General features: G+C 49.0%; 1 protein-coding gene across 2 annotated transcripts in view; it reads left to right on the top strand.

Annotated features, from left to right (window-relative positions):
- The window catches only part of CALN1 (calneuron 1), a 504,452-nt gene extending 488,044 nt beyond the window's left edge, over nucleotides 1-16,408 (top strand). For both annotated transcript variants that reach the window (XM_073792040.1, XM_019921827.3), the window contains one exon: nucleotides 8,712-16,408. In XM_073792040.1, the coding sequence (XP_073648141.1) occupies nucleotides 8,712-8,839 (128 nt within the window). In that variant the 3' untranslated portion in view covers nucleotides 8,840-16,408. The remainder of the gene's footprint in view (nucleotides 1-8,711) is intronic.
- The last annotated feature ends 4,876 nt before the right edge of the window (nucleotides 16,409-21,284 follow it).

Raw genomic sequence — 21,284 nt, 5'->3', positions numbered from 1 at the left:
AGAGCTCACTTAACCCCACTCAATTCAGGGGCTCTCTGGTGTTACCCACTGGTGGGCAGCCTGTGTGTCCCCAATCCAATGAGAATATTTCACTAAAAGTTGGACTTCCAGACCCTTCCAATCCCTCAGACATTTTTTTAAAGTCCTTTACTAAGATAGATTATGCCTGATGTACTAATGTCTTATCAAATGGGTCAGATGCAAGATTACGTGACTACCCACAATGCCCCATCACCATCCATGCTAAATAAGAGAGGTTTAAGCTGGTTTGCTTCCGTTGGACCACTTGTAATCACCAGCTGTTTTGATTTTGGAGAACATAAGCTCAGTGACACTGAGAGACGAATTTCACATTTTATTATTTGGTTCCAGTCGCTGACATCTGTGAAACTAAGTGGTCTTGTGATTGAATCATCTATTTGCCTGTCACCAGATCCTTATTAAGTGTTCTTAGGATAAATTAGGTTATGTACTAAGTCCAGGAGGAAAGGGATGAGGGAAAGCTGTCTGGCGTGCTTCCCAAGTGCTGGTCATTTGTTAACACATTAGACCGACCTGTCAGCACGGCCTGAGGGATCAGTTCTGTGGTTCCTGTGGGACAGATGAGGGAACTGAGGCTCAGCAAGATGGAGTCATTTGTCCGAAGTCAAACTGCGAGTAAGGCTCCAAATCTAGGTGCACCTGACCGAACCCCGCCCTGGCTCCCCTTTAGTGGCCCTGGGTCATTTCCCCGCGCTTAGGCGTTTCAAAGACTCTTTACAGAACGACTCTTCATCATCCTCACTCCTTTTCCATTTCGTCGCCAGTGAAATCACATTATATTTGGAAGTCAAGTAGACGTGCAGCAAGATCTGTGTGTGAGCCCTTTCAGGATGCGTCCCCCAAGGCTTGTCCCTAAATGGAATACCAGCTGTCAGGGCTTTGTAGGCTTCTGACAACATGCACGGGAGACGGAAATCAAGCAGAAATCATCAACTGGGGAATAAATAGTTTCTGTGAAAGACACGGCAAAGCTGCTCTGTACCATTCAGTATGATGGACAAGAGAAACAAATGTCAGAGGGGTGACCCAGGCCAGGTAGCCCCCAGAGCACCCCTGTGCAGTCCTGTGGGTTCTGTTGCCTGCCCTGTGTAGACTAGCTGTGTGACCCTGGGAACTCATTTTAGAACTCTCTGAGCCTTATTTTTTTCCTTTGTCCGATGATGCAAAGATTGGACAACGGTGGTCATATCTAGATTCAAACATTTCTGGGCTCCTTGGAAGGTGAGAAAGAATTTTGCAGCCATGTCCCAGGGCTCCAGCTCAAGCCATCCCTGCTGAAGTTGCAATGTTTCTGTCCGGATGTCAAATGCACACCTGGATTGGGAGACCTGGCTCATCACCTGGCCGTACCCCTTGGGCATTTCATGCCCATTCAACTGAAAAGGGCATGATGTGTCATCCACACCATCTGCTCCCAGCTCACCAGGTGCCGTGACTTTCCTGAAATAAAACCTGTTCTCCTGGGGTAGATGTAGGAGGTTAAGGCGTAGGTGAGGTCCATGGCAGGTGGTGAGACAAGAGACAGTTTGAAAGAAAGTTGGGGCTTCGGACAAAAAAGGATTTTTCTTCTAGTTGGGGACCTATCAAAGCAAACCTGTAGGAAAGTTTTCTGGAGCCATGAGTGAGGAGTGAAGGGATTCTGAAATACAAGATAGAGACCTGGAGAGCTATAGGCATGATAGCTAAGAATTCCAGCTCTGCACTCTGGACAGGGCTGGCTTCAAATCCTGCCTCACCACCTATAGGTCACTTGAGTAAGGCACTTAAATAAATATTAAGAGCCTAAGTTTTTTTCATCTGTGAAATGGGAATCTTACCATGACCTACCTCATATGGTTGTTATGAGGATTAAATGGGATAACACGTGAGAAGATTTAGTACGATGCTTAACACATTAGTAAGCAATCGTAACAAACAAAACTGGCCGGTCCCTGGTCCCAGTTCTCTTCTTATTGTTACTTTTTACCTGGAGACATTGCAGAGTATGTACTGCTGGAACACCACATCTTTGAAAGATGGTGCAGGGACCAAATTTACAGGGTTTGAACCATCCTCTTGACACATTTCATCCCTAAATTTAAGTCCTTGCCAACGTTGGAGTTCCCAAGAGTATTGGTCAAGACTCTTTTGGCTTCAAGTAACAGAAACTCAACCCACACCCCATTAAACTAAAAAGCACTGGCTCAAATAATGCGGGAAGCCAAAGGGATGAGCTTTGGTTGACTTGGACCCAAAGAGCTCAAGCAACATTCTCTCCCTGCCCCCACCTTGCTCTCATTCTCTCTGTCCTTTCCTCTCTGTTGGCATCATGCTTGGGCAGGCCCTCTCTCCCCAAGGTCAACAGGATTCTCTCTCTTGAGATTCAGCTCCATTCCAAGAAGGGGCTCCAAATCTGCTTGGCCCGTGTTCCTACCTCTGGACAAGCCAAGAGCTTAGGGCACTCTACTGGCCAATCTGGTTTGTTACTAGTGGAAAGGTGAGGCCCTGGATTGAGAGTTCCACCAGGTGGAGAGGCACATATCCCCAAACCAAAAGATGAATTTTGTTACATGAAGGGGAAGGATGGCTGGAAAGACCAAAATAACACCTGGCCACACCATGCCAGGGAGCCTTGCAGGACCCTCAAAGCCAGACACAGCTGTCTGACACCAGGAAACCCAAGATGACTTTGTGGTGACGAAGGGCCAGCTCATACCCACACAAGTACAGGTGGCCTGTCTTCCTCCTACGAAAGCATCACCTGTTCCCTTAGACACCACATCCTCCACCTCTAACTTCAGGTCTTACGTGGGTGCCTGGACGCTCTGTTATCACCGATGAAAAATCTCTTTCACAAGCTCTTAATTCACTCCACCTTAGACTATGGAACTATCCGATTTCATACAATCATAAAGTGTCAGACCTGGAAGGATCACAGAACTCTAGCTCCCATACCTAGTAGATCTGGCTAATTGTTAGAATCATCTGAGCTGGGTTTTATATTGTTTTACCATTTCCTGAGCCCCAAACTCCCTGCCAGGAACATCACTTGCGTACATCTGCGTTAGGGCAATTAGAATTGTTATGATTCTGATTTGCCTTATTTGGGAGCCAGTGTCTCTGAAGATTGAAGCCAGAAGGATTATGAACCTATTCTACATAGGCTCACCCAGCTGGTCAATGGCAAAATCCGTGTAGACTCCTGTCTCCGGGAAAAGATTCGAGAGCCACTGCCTGGCATTTGCCGAGCAGAGCCATGTGAATCTCTGTCAAAATAAGAAGGGGAAGGAGCAGTCTGTCACTAGAGCTTACAAACCCAGGTCCTGCCACAGCAGCCAGGAGTCTGCTGGTGCACGGACTCGCTGATGAACTTTTAAGAAAACAGGAAACCTCACTTCTGTGTCCTCCTGGGTCAACCTCCCCTAACTCACATTTCATCCCCATGTACTTTCTGGACTCCTGCTGTGACAAGTACTACGTAGAAAGATATCAACATCTACTGGGAGGAAAAACATAGAAAAGATCACCAATAGCATGAGGTATTCTTGCCATTTTCAGTGCTCAATAAGATCCAAAAAGGAATAGGTTCCTTGACAAGTTAAACATAGAGTTCCCATATGACCCAGCAATGTGGCTCTAAGATTTGTACCCAAGGGAACTGAAAACACGTCCACACAAACACTTGTACATTAACGTTCATAGCAGCATTATTTATAATAGCCCAAAAAGTAGACACAACCCAAATGTCCATCAGTTGGTGAATGGATAAACAGATTGTGGTACGTCCATTCAATGGAATATTATTCAGCCTCCAAGAGGGATGAGGTACCCACACATGCTACAGCATGGTGAACCTGGGAAAGATTATGTTAAGTGAAAGAAGCCAGACACAAAAGGTCACATAGTGTATGATGCCATGTATATGAAATGCCCAGAATAGGCAAGTCCATAGAGACAGAAAGTAGATTAATGATTACCAGGGGCTGGGGAGGGAGGGCGATGAGGAGTGCCTTCTAATGTGTATGGGGTTTATTTTTAGGTTGATGAGAACTTTCTAGAATTAGGTGGTGGTGATGGTTTCACAACCCTTGGGAATGTACTAAATACCACTGAATTGTACACCCTAAAAGGGTGAATGTTATGGTATGTGGATTCTTTCTCAATTGAAAGTAAATAAATATTAAGAGCTAGATTTTTTTAAAAATTAAAATATCGGGCCCTCTGAGAGCAGATAGATGTTCAGGAGAAGCCTCATAGGAAAGTGAAGTTTAGGATAGGCCTGGAAGAAATGAGAGGGAAGGTAAGTGGACACCCTTAACAGAGGGAAAGGTATGAACAGTGCTGCAGAGTCTTAGGTAGAGAGCATAGCTGCTTGGCTGAGAAAAAGGTTGCTGGGGGAGGGGAGGAGGGGTGGTCTAGGAACAGAGGGACAAAGGGGATAGGAGGTGATCTGCCATCCTGCCTACCTGCTGAGCTTAGGAGCTGGATAGAACTGCTTCCCCCAGCAAGGGGGGGCCTTCAGGGAGATTGCAGGGCGTGATGACGCATACCGAGCACTGCTCCAGGAAGGAGTCTGGCTGCAGTTCAGGATGAATAATTGAGGGAAGGGACCAAAGCAAGGTTTTGGGAGCATCTGCTATAGTCTCAGCCCAGGGCTAGAGGCTGCAGGAAACAGGAGAAAAACCATCAGATCTTTTCTGCAGCCCTCAGGGGATACAGGAAGGATACCTTGCATTTCTCTAGCAAGTCAGGGTTGCACAATAGTTTTTGATTTTTTTATGAGCCCGTTGATCTCTGAAATAATTTTTGAAATTAACAGAACAATTATCATTAGCTCCTTTTACAGAGTGAGAAACTGAGGCTCAGAGAAATTCAGCCTCTTGCCCAGGGCTCTTCCTAAGTGGCAGTGAAGAGAAGAAGCCATATCTCCAACTCACAGTTCATCCTGGGCTGACCTGTCATCTTGTTGGGGAAACCAAGTGTAGACACTGAGAATGAATAAGTACACAAAAATATAGTGCAATGCAGATATATGATAGCCAAAGACAGGCATTAAATTATGATCAACAAACACATTAATTAGTGCTGGGTTATACTGTCGACCACACCAAGCATTTGAAGGACATTTCTTTTGGATCTTCCTCTGGCTGTACTTTCTGTTGCTAAACAAAAGATCAGGAGAGAGTTTGTGTAGAACTTTTGAACCTGGATATTAGAATCAGACGTGGGTTCAAATCCCACCTTCACCATTTTCCAAAAGACCTTGGACTCTACTTCTCGGAGCTTCAGAGCCCTCACCTACCAAATGAGGGTCACACACCCAATTCACAAAGGACTATCGCTATTAATTCTGCAAGGACGTCTATAAAGTATATATGCGTACCTTGCCCACTGAGGTGGGTGCTCAGTAAGTAAAGGGGAATTTTTTCAAGGTTTCCATATAGGAATTAGCGTTCACTGGACACAGACAACATTCAAGTACCTTCCTATGCTCATAATCCTCACCACAAGGTAGGTCTTATTTACCCACATTTTATAGACGGGGAAATTGAGGCCCAGGGAGCTTGGCTTGCCCCAGCTCACACAGCTACAATGTGGGATAAGATGATTGTGATTAAGATTGGTGTCTGGCTTCTTCACTCTACCACACAACTTACATCAGAACTGGATGTGAAAGAATTCTCATCCTGGGACTTCCCTGGTGGCATAGTGGTTAAGAATCCGCCTGCCAATGCAGGGGACACAGGTTCAAGCCCTGGTCCAGGAAGATCCCACATGCCGTGGAGCATCTAAGCTCGTGCGCCACAACTACTGAGCCCATGTGCCTAGAGCCCGTGCTCTGCAACAAGAGAAGCCACCGCAATGAGAAGCCCACGCACCACAGTGAAGAGTAGCCCCCCGCTCGTCGCAACTAAAGAAAGCCTGTGCACAGCAATGAAGACCCAACGCAACCAAACATAAATTAATTAATTAATTAATTAAAAAAATAAAAAAGAATTCTCATCCTTGCACAGAATCTGAATTAAAGACTCTAATCTCCAATGACGGTGGGTTTCAGAACTACCCAGGAGAGAGAGCTGGAAGCTGCACTCTACTTACAGTACTCACGTCTGGATCCAGACTGGCATGACCTCATGTACAAACTATTAGGTCCCCAGGCCTTTCCTCCTTCCTTATCTCTCCCCTCCTACTGCTTTGAAGGATTTTTAGATCAAAGGTGCAGCCACTCTCCTGGGGGATAATCCTGTTGCCTGTAACCTTTTTTTCTGGGTGTCCTTCACAAAGAAGGGCTTCCACAAAAAATTTCTCCCTCAGCCCAATCACACAGTTTTTCTTTTCCTTAAGCCTTCGCCAGCCCTCAAGATAGGAAGGTAGATGTCTGCCTTCAGAAGCAGTTTTATACTGAGGAGCTGCCGGAATAAATTATAGTCCTCAGAAAGTGTTAGATACGCCATTTCCACATCCTCACCTTATTTTCTGCTTTGGGTCCTTTCCTTCCCAAACACCACCTCCGTTTTCCTTCCTGAGGGCTGATACAACTTTTTACATTTGCCCACTTCTGGAGGCAGACACGTCTCTGCACCGAGGAAATTTTCTTCCTCCAGGTAAGAACTTATAAGATTCTAAGACCCAGACAGGATGAGCAAGTAGTAGAGAACTGAGCCAAAAATACTTTCAATCACCAAGGGACCCAGGGGACCCAGAAGGATTAAAGATATCGAGACAAGGCCTAAGAGACTAAGGCAGAAATAACCGACAGGTATTGGGGAGGGAGCCGGGAGCTGTGCCGGGGGCATTGGGCCTCTGTGAAGTGTGGAGAAACTTTCCGGTGGATGTAATTTGTAGAGGCCCCCCCCCCCCCCCCCGAGCCTTGTCTCAGGGGAAGCTCCTCTGCCTTTGGAAACATCACCCACTTCCTGCTTCTTCCCTGCTATTTCTAGGGCATTAGAGGAGCCGCTCAGTGTCAAGGGGGAGAGGGCCGTGAACTTGAACATTTTTTTTAGGTTTTTTTAAAGGCATGTGGACCCTACCTTGACCTTTTCTTTTGCCTTCTTTCCAGCAGAGAGTCATTTTAAGGGAAATTACACTTCTTTTCTTTCTCTTTTCACTCAATGTGGCCTAAAGAAAAACCACGTTCCCTCAGCTGGTGGTTGTTTGCAAAGGGACAGTAGAATGTCTAGCAGAAGGACCCCTTTGCAAAATGGAAGATAATCTGAAAATGTTCTTCAGTCCTGGCCTTGGGTTTCTGCAGTACCCACAGCCCGATGTCCCTAACACACACCTACACACACACACACAGCCCTCCTGCCCCCAGCAACTCAAGCTCTATCAGATTCTTGGGCCCCACCCAGATGTACTGAACCAAAAAGCCTGGGGCTGGGCCCCGGAGATCCCCTAATCACCTGCAGAGCTTATTAAAAATACACATTCCTGGCCTCCACCCCCATAGATTTGGATTCAGTCATTCTGTGATGGGGTGGGAGAATTCGCATTGACATCAGACTCCCAGATGGTGCCGAGGCAGCTGGTCCAACGAGTAGCCCTGGTGTAGGTCGCCTCCCGCCAGCCTCCCGAGAAGGGATTTCTTCCACAAGCTAAGTGGTAAACTGTGTGTAAAGCTTAGTGCGGGACCAGGACGGACAGGGAAGGAGGTTTAGACAAAAAGAGGAAAGAGAAGGAAAAGAAATTCTGGCGTGGGAAGCAATGCCTGGAGGAGAGAGCCGTTCTTTCCTTTCTTGTTCTTTCCATTTCCCTATTTCTGGCCCATATTCCTAACCCACTAGTTAACGCCTTCTGATCGAGACCAACTAATGGTTTCTCGTGGGCCTTATAAAAATGGTGACTCAAGACCTGGCCCAACAAAAGGATTAAGACAGCGCCACCCCAGGACCCAAGGTCAGACCCTTGGGGCCGCAGGATCTGGGGGCAGCACCTCCTTGCTTCACGCGGGTCCTAGCCACAGCTCACGTGGTCGCCACAACCCCGATTTCAACAGGCACCACGATCACCTAGTTAAACTCGGGAGATCGCTGGCCAGAGTCCCCCATTCAACAGATCTGCGGGGAGCATGGGCCGGCCTGAGAATCTGCCTTTTTAATAAGTTCTTGGTGCTGTGATGTAGCTTAGCCAGGGACCCCGCGCTCGAACCGCTGCTGCGCGTATCTGCCTAATGCCGGAAGTCCCTTAGCGTCATTTCAACTGGCAGCCACCCAAGAACAGTCCTGGGAAAGGTAAGTGGCTTCCAGCCCACCCTGTAGGGATGCATCCGAACCTCGCTCTGTCTGTAACAGCTGCCTCAAACACAGGAGGCCGGCTTTCTGCAGAAACGACATGGCCAGGCCTGGACGATGCCTTTGGTGAGACTCACGCCGAAAATGTGATGTGTTTCCTCGCTCCGAAATCGCTGTGGCGCTATTGCATCTGGAAGCCTAGACCTCACTCGGAACGTCACATCTGGCACGATTTTTGAAGTTTGGCCACTTCATACCATTTGCCAGGAGCAGGGATGCCCAGTCTCTTCCGAGAGCTGACCTAGAGATGCTTTACTTGATGTGACCGGTCTTCTTCCTGTGGACCGGTCCCTGGGCTTGTTGGATAAGAAGTGCAATCTGTCTCACTGTGTCATTTCTCTCTTCCCTCCCTGCCTTCCCTCCATGCCTCCTTGCCCTCTGCCCTACACCCCACTCCAGTGCATTCCCAGAAGCAGAACAGACAGACCTGCGTCCGGAAGAGCCTCATCTGCGCCTTCGCCATGGCCTTCATCATAAGCGTCATGCTGATCGCGGCCAACCAGATCCTCCGGAGCGGCATGGAGTAGCGGCCTCCCCGGCAGCTGCGTTCCCGGCTCACGCATGTGCTTGCCCCGCGGGCAGACTCTTCCTCCACAAAAAAAGCAGATACGGACGGTGCAGACGCGGCACAGTCCAGCGAAGAACCCAAGGTTGCAGTGCAACCCGTGTTGTTGCAAACCCACTTCATCCCCTTGGCAGGTACACAAAAGGGCTGTCTTCAATGCTTTAATGGTCTTGTTTCCTAATGCAATAAATAGCCAGGAGTTCCGAATGATCGCTTCGACCGCCTGTAGGAACTCTAAAGAGAAACTTCATCTTCATCTCGGAATTCCCACGGCCATCCAGGTTGGCAGGGTAAGGCAGCAAGAGAGAGGCGGAACACGCAATCACCTCCGCCCACCGTTCTCTCAACCCAGGGGTCAACTGGAGACTCCCTCCCTCCCCCACCCCAGGGCAACCCTCAGTGCCGAGAAGCTGACTTCTGAGCTGCTGCAGAAGTGGGGGCTTCCCGTCCTACCCTGGCTTCCTTCCCCAACCTAGTGGAGGCCCCCCGGCAAGGCATGAGGGGAAAGCCATCGGATGGGGTGCAGCACCCAGCGGTCTGCAAGTTGCACCCCCTTCGCTTCTGTTCTACTGCCTTTTCTACAGGACTCCTGTTGGCAGAGTTGGGGAGCTCTCGGTTTCCGTCGGCACTTGGCTTTTGTTCCTAGAGCCCATCGCGCACCAGCATTTTGGAATCTGCAGAGAGCCTTTCTCCCAGCCTTGCCGCCTGTGCTGCCGTTTAGACAAAAAAGAGAAGCATAACCGTGGGCATCTCTATCACATAGACACACAGACAGACGTATATATTGGGTTTCTTCATGTGTGACATCCATCGTCCCTAATTGCTTTACTGCTGATAGAAGCTTGTCCTCCGGCACACATCCCTGCCTCCCTGGGGTGGGTAGTTTGGGGATGGAGAGGGACATAGGCTGGTGGTGAGGAGGTATTGCAAGCCACGCCCCAGTGGTCCAGAGTGATGGAGTCCAAACCCATCTCCATGCTGGGAGACCTCTGCAAGTGAAGGTCCTTGTGCATCTCACCTTTCTCTCATCTTCCAATTTGCTTTCTTAGTCTGTCTTCCCAGATAGAACGAGAAACACCAACCCAAACGGAAAGCTGGAAAGATCAAACCACTGTATTTTACATAACATCTTCAGGCAGTCAGATTCTGCAACTGACTCATTTTCACAAGAGAACAAAAAGATGCTAATGAGCTTAGCCAACTCAACAGGTGAAATACTTCTGTTGGGGAAGGGAACTGAAGCCAACCCCCTTTCAAGTTTGCGATTTCCTGACTTTTCCCAGATGCCACATCCACCGCTGCTATTCATTCCAGCTTGCGTAGTCTGATTAGCCAATAACCTTTCGCTGTAATTCTTCCCTCTGTACGTTTCCAAGCTCAGGTCTTTATTTCTGTGACTGGAGTTGTCTTACTCTTCTTTCTTTCCGTTGCATCTTAAAGCTACAAGCTATTCCCCTCTCCCTTTTCCCTTTTCGTTCAGTGTGGAGGTGCCAGAATTTTTCCTCTCTTGCTGCAGCCGGGTGGTTTTGGGGTGCGGTGTGTGTTTATGAATCCCTCCTCAAGCCTCCCCTCTCTCTCTGCTCTCTCCCTCTGATCTGCTCAGACTTGGAATGTCCAAGGTCTCAGTTTGGGGTCTTCTTCCAAATCACCTCTGCAAGCACTTTGGGCAACAGCCTGGGAGCAACTCTAGAAACCTCCCCACTGCAAATACCCACGATGAGCACAAGTAAAACTAGGGTTTGAGCCGTAGGGTGGAGGAGGGAGCAGGTGTAAGCTCCCGGGCACCTGGGAGGTTACAAGTCCCTCTGCGAAAATGCCTGGGGTCCCACACATCCAGGCCGAGTAAGGCAATGGCCTGCCTGTCCCTGTAGCCTGCCCTGCCCCGCTAGACGCTTCACGTCTGTCTATCTCTCCTCTCTCCCCTCTCACCAGACTCACCTCGGTCCCTCAGGACCAGGCTTCAGAATGAGAACAGGTCCAAATGCAGAATACGGACACACAGGACAAATTTATATTTAGTTTCTGCCCAAAGCAGTTTGCTCTCTCTCTTTAGGTGGGAGGGACCCCGTGAATGACTTGGCCACGTCCTCCTGGGGAGCGGGGTGAGAGACCCCAGGTAGACTGGATAGAGACCCCAGGCATGATTCTTAAAGGACCCTGCCCTGTGAGAGGGCAGTGCTGGACTTCAGGGCAAAAGAAATGAGTACTTCTTTAAAGGCCAGAGGTTCTTCTGCCTCCTACTGGGGAGCAGGGACCTTGAAGGATGTGAGGGTTAGACTTCATTGGAAGAGCAATTAGCCGCTGTGCAAGGGTGTGAATTAAACGGCAACCTGAGAGACACCAACAGCCCGTTCCCCACCAAGTCCTTCGCATCCTCTCCCTAAAGGACCATTTTCCTCTCTCCCAGTGAGTCCGTGGAACCGAGTCCATCCTACCCAGGAGAAGGCATCCCTTGTGGGTGTTGCTAGGGAGGGAGGGTGAGAAAGAAGCCATAGAATTCTCTTTGATGGGCTAGAAGTGAACCTCCTGCCGTGGTCACCTCACACGTGGCGCCAGGAGCTGAGTGTGTGGGAACGTCCCAGAGCTAACGGCACCCCGGAGACTCTGGGCACCGAGATCCTGTAGCTTAGCAGCTTCGCCTGGACGGTCTGTCAACGGTGTTGGGCTGAAAATACTGACTTCCCACCGCCCCACCCCCAAGTTCTGTCCACACCAGTGTTCCTCCAGGGCCCCAGGCCAGCCAGTGCCTTCCCCACGGGAGTTACTGTGCTCACGGATGAAGACTCTAGAAGTCCTGGTCCCCCATGTCCACGGTGTGCCGTGTGGCCCTGGCTGGAAGTGACCTTTGCAGGAACTGAGCGGGAGAAACGCAACGCTCACTCTGTCCTCCCAGCAAATAGACTGAAGAGTCTGTTATGGGGTGGCTGAGAGACTGGCAACCGAGCATGGCTCATTCTTGCCTCCACCCCTGACTTTGCTTGGGGGACAAGGGGTGCAGACCCTGACCCTTTGACCCCCAAAGGAGCTGTCTCTCATCACTCCCAGAGCCCCCAAACAGGACCTAGCATGGGAACTATTAACCGTGGCTTCCAGAATGTGCGTGGGTCCCACATGACCTATCTGTGTTTAAAAAAAAAAAAAAAGGATGTTGCCATGGCAACCCTTGCATTCCACCCTGAGTTTGCCAAGGCACACAAAAATAGGGAACATTTCCTTAAAGAACAAACACTTGGGTTCTGCCTGCTTGCATCCTGACTCCCTGAATCTGTATCCCACTGGTGGGAGAAATTAGCCTCCAAGGATCTGGTCATTTCTCTGCCTTTTCCTCTTATGTTTGGACCTGTCCTTCCATTTGCTCAAGAGAACAGGAGCTACCTGTGAGCCGGGGGGTACCCTCCCCACTTCCCAGAGCCCAGAGCAAAGACCCCTTATTCTGGGCAAAAAGGCAGAAATGCCATCTGGAAGACAAAAAATATTTTAAGCCCCAGTCTTTAAAAGCATCTGTTTGCCTGTTGAGAAGCTCTCCCACAAGCCAGACATGTGAACTAAAGTGAACTGAGGTTTACGTGTGGTCTCCGGCAAGCCAGTGGTTTGCAGAGTTTCTAGGTGTTTTATTTGCAGAGAACAAGATGTGTGCGACACGTCTTCTTTCTTGATACCTGCTTCCTGTCTCAATTTCGCCTGACAAATGGTCTCCTCTCTGCAGTTAGCCGAGAGAGCCTAATGAAAGATGGCAAGCTCGTCCTGATGATCACGCCCCCATCCCAACCTCCCATCCACAGAATCACAAAACGATATATCAGACGCCTAGGAGAGAAATGTATCTTTTATTCCAAATGCCTTCTCTAGGTTCAGTCCAGACTCAGGTCATAAATCAAAGAGAGTTTTGCTCTTAACCCATAGCTAGCAGCCTCCCCGGGACCGTATGAGGGCATGACCAGAAAAGTAAGGTGTGACCGCCAAGCTCCTCAGCTTGGCGGGCATGGCCTTGTGTGGTTGCACACTGTAAAGCCCCGTTCCGCTGTGCTCTAGCTCTCCAGGCCTGCTGAAGCTGCCGCGGTCTGCTCCTTCCAGCTGGAGGTCTCAAACCATATTAGGTCATTTTACTGCACTATTTCTCCCAAAGCCCTTAGTGATCATGTTATTTATTCTGTTCCACTAAGATACACAAAAGGTGTGGAACCCCACTGCAAAAAAGGAGCGGGCCCCCTTTCCTATAATGCCATGACGATACAGATAGACTTAAGCTTCTAGACTTTGGCATATACTGGTTGTGTCACCAGGCGGACCGCGGGACCGTCTTCCCTGGAGAACATCTATCTGAAATGACCTCAGATCAGAGATTTCCCATTGGCCTCTTCTGTGATCCTCCCAGGGCTTAGCCTCCGTAACCTAACGGTGTTGCCGTAGCTATCCTCCCAGACGCCTCAACTCCCTCCGGAAGGGGAAAAAAAATCCATCAGAAACAGAAGAGAAACATTATTCCGCAGCTAGGGGTTTCAATTTGAATTATTTAAAGCAATGGCAAAATGCAGGGAGGTTGAGGCTGCCTTGAAGCACTCTGTCTCCATGACAATTTAAATGTCAGAAACGTTCAGCTTCCCTTCTTACTTCCTTTGACTAAGTCACTCAGGGCACTGTCCTCCGTTATGTGGCCTTGTCATAGACACTTGGTTTGGAGGGAAAAGGTCAGGCACTGAAACCAGCCAAGCAGTTCTCTTAGTATCCTATGCTCCATGCCAAATCCATGGTCATTGAAACAGCCGTGGTTTCTACTGAATACTGGTTTGGGACCCTCTTTATAAGGTCTCAAGAGTCATGATAACAATGCTCAAAAAGTCTTGGAGGCAAAATTAATTTGATTCAGGGCTTCCCTGGTGGCGCAGTGGTTGAGAGTCCGCCTGCCGATGCAGGGGACATGGGTTCGTGCCCCGGTCCGGGAAGATCCCACATGCCGCGGAGCGGCTGGGCCCATGAGCCATGGCCGCTGAGCCTGCGCGTCCGGAGCCTGTGCTCCGCAACGGGAGGGGCCACAACAGTGAGAGGCCCGCGTAACGCAAAAAAAAAAAAAAAAAAAATTAATTTGATTCAGTTGGCTTGAAATATAGTCACAAAGAATCGGGTTCTGCCAGTCCCCCATAGACAGTCCTCTGAAACTGGGAAAGACTTGTGAAGCATCCTGACCCCTGCCTCCGCCTTGGGTAGCTAAGCCGTTGAGTGGGCCCCCCATGCTGGGCATAGCCCTCATCCACCTCTTTCCCTTGAGCCTGATGTGTTGGCTTTCAAACCTGTGCTTCTCACACTGTTAGATTTTATTGCCCAAGTGAAACAGATGCAGAGGCTGGAATTTTCCAGGGGGCAGAGCAGCAGGTTAATTAGGAAGGAATATTCCAGGGACTGAAAAATTCAAGTGCGTTGCTGCTCCATCCCTGGGCCTGGGAGTGAAAAAGAAAGTCTTTAAAGGGCCGCTGAGGCTGATCTCTGAACGTTTTCCCTGTACGTCTGGTCCACTCTGGGAACGTACAGGGGTTTGAGGGCCATGGGGCTACTGCCCAACAACCTGATCCCAACGACATGTGCTGGGAACTTCAAGAGGTGGCTGGTAGCCTGCCGTGCCTTGGGGGCTGCTGACATTTGCCAAGGTCAAAATGCCTTTCCCAGGGTGCACTGTCTGGGCTCAGACCGGTTGAACTGAGGCGAAGAGAGAAGACCTTAGCCATGGACGTGTAAGAAGCGCTGTCAGCCAGGAAGGGCACAGGAGGCAGGGCCCCAGGTGCTTTTGCCACCCACCAGCCAGATAATTCTGAGTGACTCCCCTTCCCAGCCTCAGGTGTCTCATCTCTAAAGCAAAGGGAAAGGTCAACCAGATGACTCAAAAGAGCCCTCCTCTTGTGACTGTCCGAAACAAATCAAAGTGAATGCCCACACTTTGAGAGGGTCCCTGTGTCCCCTATGAATTGCATCAGGGACCGGCAGTTTCATTTTTTTTAAACACAAATCCCAAGAGGCAGTTGTAACAAGCTATCTCTTTAGGTGTCCGTTGTCTGTAGATGAAAGATGCAAGTCGGCTTCTGTCGAGTGTGTCTTGTAGGCAAGAGGTTTTATTTACTCCCTAAGGACTTGCTGATTCAAGGGAGCATCCAAGATGGGCTTTGTGTCCTGCCTGAGCCAGTGTCACAATGAAGGACGTGGGAATCACCTTACCACAGGTCCCGTGAATCAGAATTCCTGCCTAAGTAGGGTGAGACAAAGCCAGATTCCAGGAGAAGATGCTGCTTCCCCATCTGAAAAAGCCTAACTGGAAGTTACTGAATAAACAGCACAACTTCTGATCATTTCTTTCTCTTTTTTTTCTGACCCATGGAACAGCAGTTCCCGCATATAGGATAGTGGCTTGTAATTATTCGTAACATTGCAGAAGGGAGTCACGATCTCTGGGGATTATTAGGGATTTGATGAAGAGTCTGCGGAGACCAGGCGCCTGCAGTGGTCCTTAGGTGGTTCATGAGTGATGCTGAGCACAGGCGCCTGCTTTAGATGCGATCCAACCACGAGGAGGGATAAAGGGTAGAGAGAGGGCAGCTGCAGATCCACAGAAGTCTCCGGCCCTTCTGCGCCATGACAACCTGAATTCCTGGGTTTCCTTTTTTCTTTCTCTTCCCAAAGTAAATGGAGGCCGTCATTGTTTTTCTAGCAAGTCCTGCTGGTCTTCCCTGGAAAGACCTAGATTGGCCAAGGAAAGGGCCCTCTCAGCTCCTGGTGGAAATTTACACAAGTCACTGTCTCTCAGCTCTCTCCAAGGAAAATCAAAGAATGTTCTTTCTTTCTAACCTGGAAATCAGGCTTCAGGGGTCTTTAAATGGCTTCTTAGTGGGGTTTGATTTTTCTTCCCCAGCTCTGAATCCAGGAAGAAGCGATTTCTCCAAGGGCTAACCAAAAACAATGCCCTTGGAGGAAAATAAGCCCCCAAAATCTGGCCCGGGAATGGGTTGGCAAGCTGTCATCTGCTAGGGGTAGGGGTCGTTGTGACCCTAGGGGTCATTAGACTTGAGACAGGAGTTTTTTCTCAAAGCACGGTGGTAAACGGCTAGATACAAATCAGAGCGCAGCTGAGGACTCTTACCACCAGGCTGACGGGAGGTTGGCAGGTCTCATAACCAGAATGGGCCACTAAGACTGAAATCCTGGGTCACAATCTTCCCATTTACCTCATTCATGTTCCTTTTTTTTTTTTTTCATTCAGTATTCGTTGATGATTTCTGCTACTAAATGATGAGAGAGTCAGCAGATTAGTCAAAAGAAAATCTTTATATAAAATGTAAATATTAATATAAATTAACTTGGCATGCAACGTACTGATCCCATGAAGTACATATTATTAATATGTTATCTTAGTGTATAAAGGAAAACTGACTGCCATATTTACCAGATGTTTTTCTCTAACCAAACTTGTCTGTAAATATATAATCTGTATAAAAAAGAGTCTAATTTACCATTATTTATGCAATAGAAAAAAATAAAAGTTTTTTTTTCTTTTGATGAGAGATTCAGCTCGTTATCTGGGGCTGTGATTTGCAAAAGGGTCATGAAATTCATTTCCGTGACCCTGAAGGGAAACCAGATCTCTTTGATGGACCGTCCAGCAACATCACCCCCTTCCAAGAAGCAGCCAGTGAGAAAGCAGCTGGGGATCTTTGGTGGGGCTTTGGAGGGGAATGATTGACATCAGGGGAAGTAAGCCGACGATGGAACATATGGTGAGAAATACGAACCAGCTTCTGGCTGGGGAGCAGACAGTCTAATTAAGAAAATTTTGCAGACACCCAAGCTAATGGTGTCATCCTTTTGGTATTCCATTTGCCAAACCCTTCCCAACATTAGCATTCAGGTACTGCTTAGCTTTAGCTTAAGCATTTGGAATTTTTAATGTTATTTGAGCTTCTTGGGCATAGGAAAAAACCACCCGTTCCCTTATAATATATTTATATAAGGAAACAAAGGGCACCAAAAAGGCAAGTGACTTGCTTAAAAGCACTACCAGGGATCCTGCCTGGATCCGGCCTTCTGTCTCCAAGCCTCATGAGGGCATCTCATATTTCTTTCCTTTCCAAAAATGTTATCACGTGTTTCCCCAAATATCCTGTACTTAAGTCAAAAACCTGAGTTTCCTGTGGGTAGAATCTCCCAGAATCTCTCAGGGTCCTCAGTTCTAAGTGCTGCATTTTATACACCTTCTTCAGAAACTTATGAGGTAAAAATCACTATGCGTTTGTTTTTGTTTAAAAATTCTAAAAATAGAGTGTTCTAGGCATAGAGCATGTGTTTTGTTTTGTTTTGTTCTTTCTTTCCCCTTGTTAAAGGGGGCGTCTGGCAAATTCCAGCGAGATAATAACTTGGATTTGATCCTCTCTGATCTGGGTTTTAAGAACTTTTTTATTATACAGGAACGGTTAGTCATGAATATTCATTCTCCTGAGTCCTTACCCCAGCAGCGGGTGTTCTGCAGGACAAAAGACCCCACAGGGGACTGAGAACAGAACTCAGGTCTGACCCTGACCACAGAGATGACGAAGGCTGAAGGGTCATGGGTAACATTCAAGGGAAAACAAAGCTCTCCCTGAAAAGGTGAACGTATCTGTGAATTCTGTTGGGATTTTTCCATACTTTTGGTAAGTGAATTTCAAAGGCTTTTCTTTCAGATAAATATATGTCTGTGGTCCGGCCATGTGCGCAATTAGAAAGCCGGGCCCATCACTTCTCCTGCGGACTCTGGAAGGTCTACCTGTAGCAGGTTGCCTGGCCTTGAGCAGCAAAGGATGGGTGACCGGGCTGACAGAGGACCTGAGGCCACGTTCCCAGGCCGATCTCCGCTCCCTGGTTTTATTTCAACCCAGAACACTTGGACTTCAACCACTGGGTGACGAGCCAAGGGAGGACACAGCTGTGCTCCAGCCTAGCTGCAATCACCCCCAGGTCCTGGGGTGTCACACTTGGACCCAAGCTCCAGGCCCCAAGCACAGGCCGGTGTGTGGTCAGAAGGCTCTTCTGACTTGGGACGTCTTCAGCAACCAGTCCTGCAGCTGTGCTCAGAGCTGGCAAGGCCCTGGCTCTCACTTCTGAATTTCCCAGGATGAGGAAGTAAAGATGCCAATGTCTCCTGGCAGAGATGCTTCAGGGCTGTGCTAAGGGTGACACGCTGGTAGACCATTTGGGGCTCATTGCCCCACTCTGGCTCTCGTAATTTTTGTCCCCCACCCTCTCCCCTTTTTTCTATGCTCTCAAGATAGTTGGAAGTTAGCCAAGCTTTTTTTTTTTTTTTTTTTCTGTACGCGGGCCTCTCACTGTTGTGGCCTCTCCCGTTGCGGAGCACAGGCTCCGGACGCGCAGGCTCAGCGGCCATGGCTCACGGGCCCAGCCGCTCCGCGGCATGTGGGATCTTCCCGGACCGGGGCACGAACCCGTGTCCCCTGCATCGGCAGGCGGACTCTCAACCACTGCGCCACCAGGGAAGCCCCTAGCCGAGCTTTAAACAGGGCGGTGGTTCCCAACCCTGGTTGCACATGGGAATTGCCTGGGGAGCTTTAAAAAAATCCCAAGTCTTGGCGCTGACCCCAGATACCCCGATTCCATTGCTGTGGGGTGCAGCCTGGCAGCAGGGCTGCCCACTCTCCAGGTGATTGTAATCAGGGCGAAGCACTAGGGCAGGGAGTTCCTACTCTTTCAGATTTGGATGATTTCCGGAGAAGCAGGTCAGTCCCCCTTAGCACAATGGTCCTCAAAGTGCGGTCCCTCAGCTAGAACCCGGGAGCTTGTTAGAAATGCAATTTCTCGGGCTGCACCCCAGCCTACGGAATCGGAGATTCTGGAGGTGAAACAGACAACAGGCCCTGCAGGTAATTTGGAGGGTGATGCTCCCTTAAGTTTAAGAACCTCTGTTTTTCACAAAGATGGATGGCGGACTCAATCCATAATTATGAGAATCACTGGGTGCTTTATAAATGTCGAGATGCCTGGGCCTCTCCCTGTAGGCCTATGGGATCAGAGCCACAGGGGAAAGGGTCGCCGGTGAGGGTCATTTGAGGAATCCTCCGGGGATATTCGGAAGGGAGGTGTGAACGTGAGTCAGCTCAGCGGCCAGACGCAGCAAGCCGGGACCGCGAGCCAGTTCCTTGACGGCCCTGCAATAATGCTCCCAGCGCCTGAGTCTCAGAAGGTATTTCCTGGGCGTGACCCCCAGGGTGTCATCTGCAGTTGCGGCCCATATCCCCTGAGCACGGCAGCAGAGACCCACGTGGGCTGCAGAGACCTCTGCTCTCCCTCCCAGGGAGGTGCCGCCGGCTTATAAACTAGGGGCTCTTGATGTCTTTCCAATGTCAAAGCCATGGCTGCCGGGCTGTCCCTAGGAAGCCAGGGGGTGGGAGTGGAGTATGCAGGATGAGTGACACCCTCCCACTTCTCCCTAAGCTTCATCTGGATGAGAGCAAAATAAAACTGAGCGCAAAGAAGGAGTGAATTGTCTGGTGTGTGAATTACATCTCGATAAAGCTGTTACCAAAAAATGAGCACACGTGTAGCTCTGGAAGAGGAAAAGAAGCCAGAGGTGGAGGCCCGGGGATGGCACTGAGCCTCCTGTGTGTCTGGCAGCCTCAGGCGGTGATCTGGGGCAGCTGGCATGGTCCTGGCTTCTCCTGGTTGCCTCAGGCAGAAAGTCCTGAATCTCAGAAGCAATGCAGCCAGGAGTGGGCACCCTGATCCCAGGGTCTCTGCTAGGGGACCTCCTTCAGCCTCGGCTCTCCCCAGCCTTTCAGAATAAAGAGGACCCAGCCTAATCCTCCTGGGTTTGAGCCTAAAATAAGCTGATTTAGCCACAAGACAGCTTATTTTGCTCATCTTTGTACTAGCATTGCACGGATCACATAGTAGGTGCTCAATAAATAATTTGCTAAAGGGATAAACACCCCAGATTAGCTCATCTTGCTCAGATACCCAAATTCTCTAGTGGCTCTGAATTTGTTCCTGGGGCCTCTTTCTCTCTGCCACATTCCTCCATCTCCTGTCCACATGACCCTGGTTCCCATGCCTTTGTCAAAATCAGGTATGCCCTGTCTTTACAGCTTTATTTGTTCTGTTTTAATTCCTCCAGTCGATCCAGGAATTCCTTATCCCCTTTGAAGAACCAAGTTCAGCCCCTTCGGTTTCTTCTTAAGGGCGCTCCCAGCTGGCCTTTGGTGCCACAGAGCTGGGTTCTCCTCGGACGGGAGAACAAGCCCCATCGCCTTTCCTAAAAGCCACAGCGTCAATCCCCTTGACTTGCTTTGATGCTGGGACCTTAAGGTCTTCAAGCCTCAACACACCACCCTCCTGGGCTGGGATGGATGCAGTCCTGCCAACGGCTCTACACAGCTCTCTCATGTCTGCAGGTCTCCATCAGACCTGTCGACTGCCAACCCCACCGTGGAACACCAGCCTTCACTATACGGCTAATACTTTAGAGACTCATCTGAGAAAATAGCAAGTGTCTACCAGGTACCAATAGGATGCAAAGAGAAACAAACAGAACACCAGGAGTTTCTAGTCTAGCAGAAAGGATGGACAAGTAAGCCTGCCATTGCAGGGTCAGAAGCCCTAGGGAAGAATTCACTAGAACATCATAGTGATACAAAGGAAGGAGCATTGCTCATTTTAAAACTTAACATTGTTTTTAATTATGAAATATTTCAAACACACATAAAATAATAACAACAGTATACTCATCACTCACATTTAACAGATGTGAATGTTTTGACTGAGACTTCTCATTCTCCTTTAAGAAATAGAACCTTAGAGATATGGCCAATGTTGCAGCCCAATTCTATCATTTTTTCCTTCCCCTCCCTCTTCTGATGTGACCACCTTCCTGCAACTGATCATTCCTATTCCTATTTTTTTTTTTTTTGGTAGGGGGATTCTTGGAGGGGTAGGACAAAAAAGTTAGCAGAGCACAGGGGGACGGCGCATTACAGGAGAGGGACCAGCACGTGCAAACGCCCACAGGCACAGCATACTTGGCTGAGAGACCGGCTGTGAAGACTTTGTGTTAATCCAGAGGAGACATGATGGTGACCTAAACTCGGGGAGAATGGGGGGTGGAGAAAAGAGGGCAGTGCCTAGAGAGATTGAGGAAAGAGAGTAGGACCTGGCAACTGGCTTGACATGTGGCTTGTTGGAAAAGAATGGTTCAAGGATGACGTGGGTTTCTGGTTTAAGAAGGGGTGGGGGAGACGTGGAATTTAATTTATAATGATTAATTGGAGATACGTGTAGGGTATCCGAGTGATATTAGATAGAGAGATCTGGGTTATATCACTTTTGCTGCAAAAGAACAAGTGGCCATTTGGTTTGTCTGTCCCTTTATAAGCTAGAGAAAA

Source organism: Tursiops truncatus, chromosome 15 (genome assembly GCF_011762595.2).
Source record: "Tursiops truncatus isolate mTurTru1 chromosome 15, mTurTru1.mat.Y, whole genome shotgun sequence".
Taxonomy (NCBI): Eukaryota; Metazoa; Chordata; class Mammalia; order Artiodactyla; family Delphinidae; genus Tursiops; species Tursiops truncatus.
The sequence above is the reverse complement of the archived record's forward strand: the minus strand, read 5'-3'. Positions and strand labels throughout refer to the sequence as shown.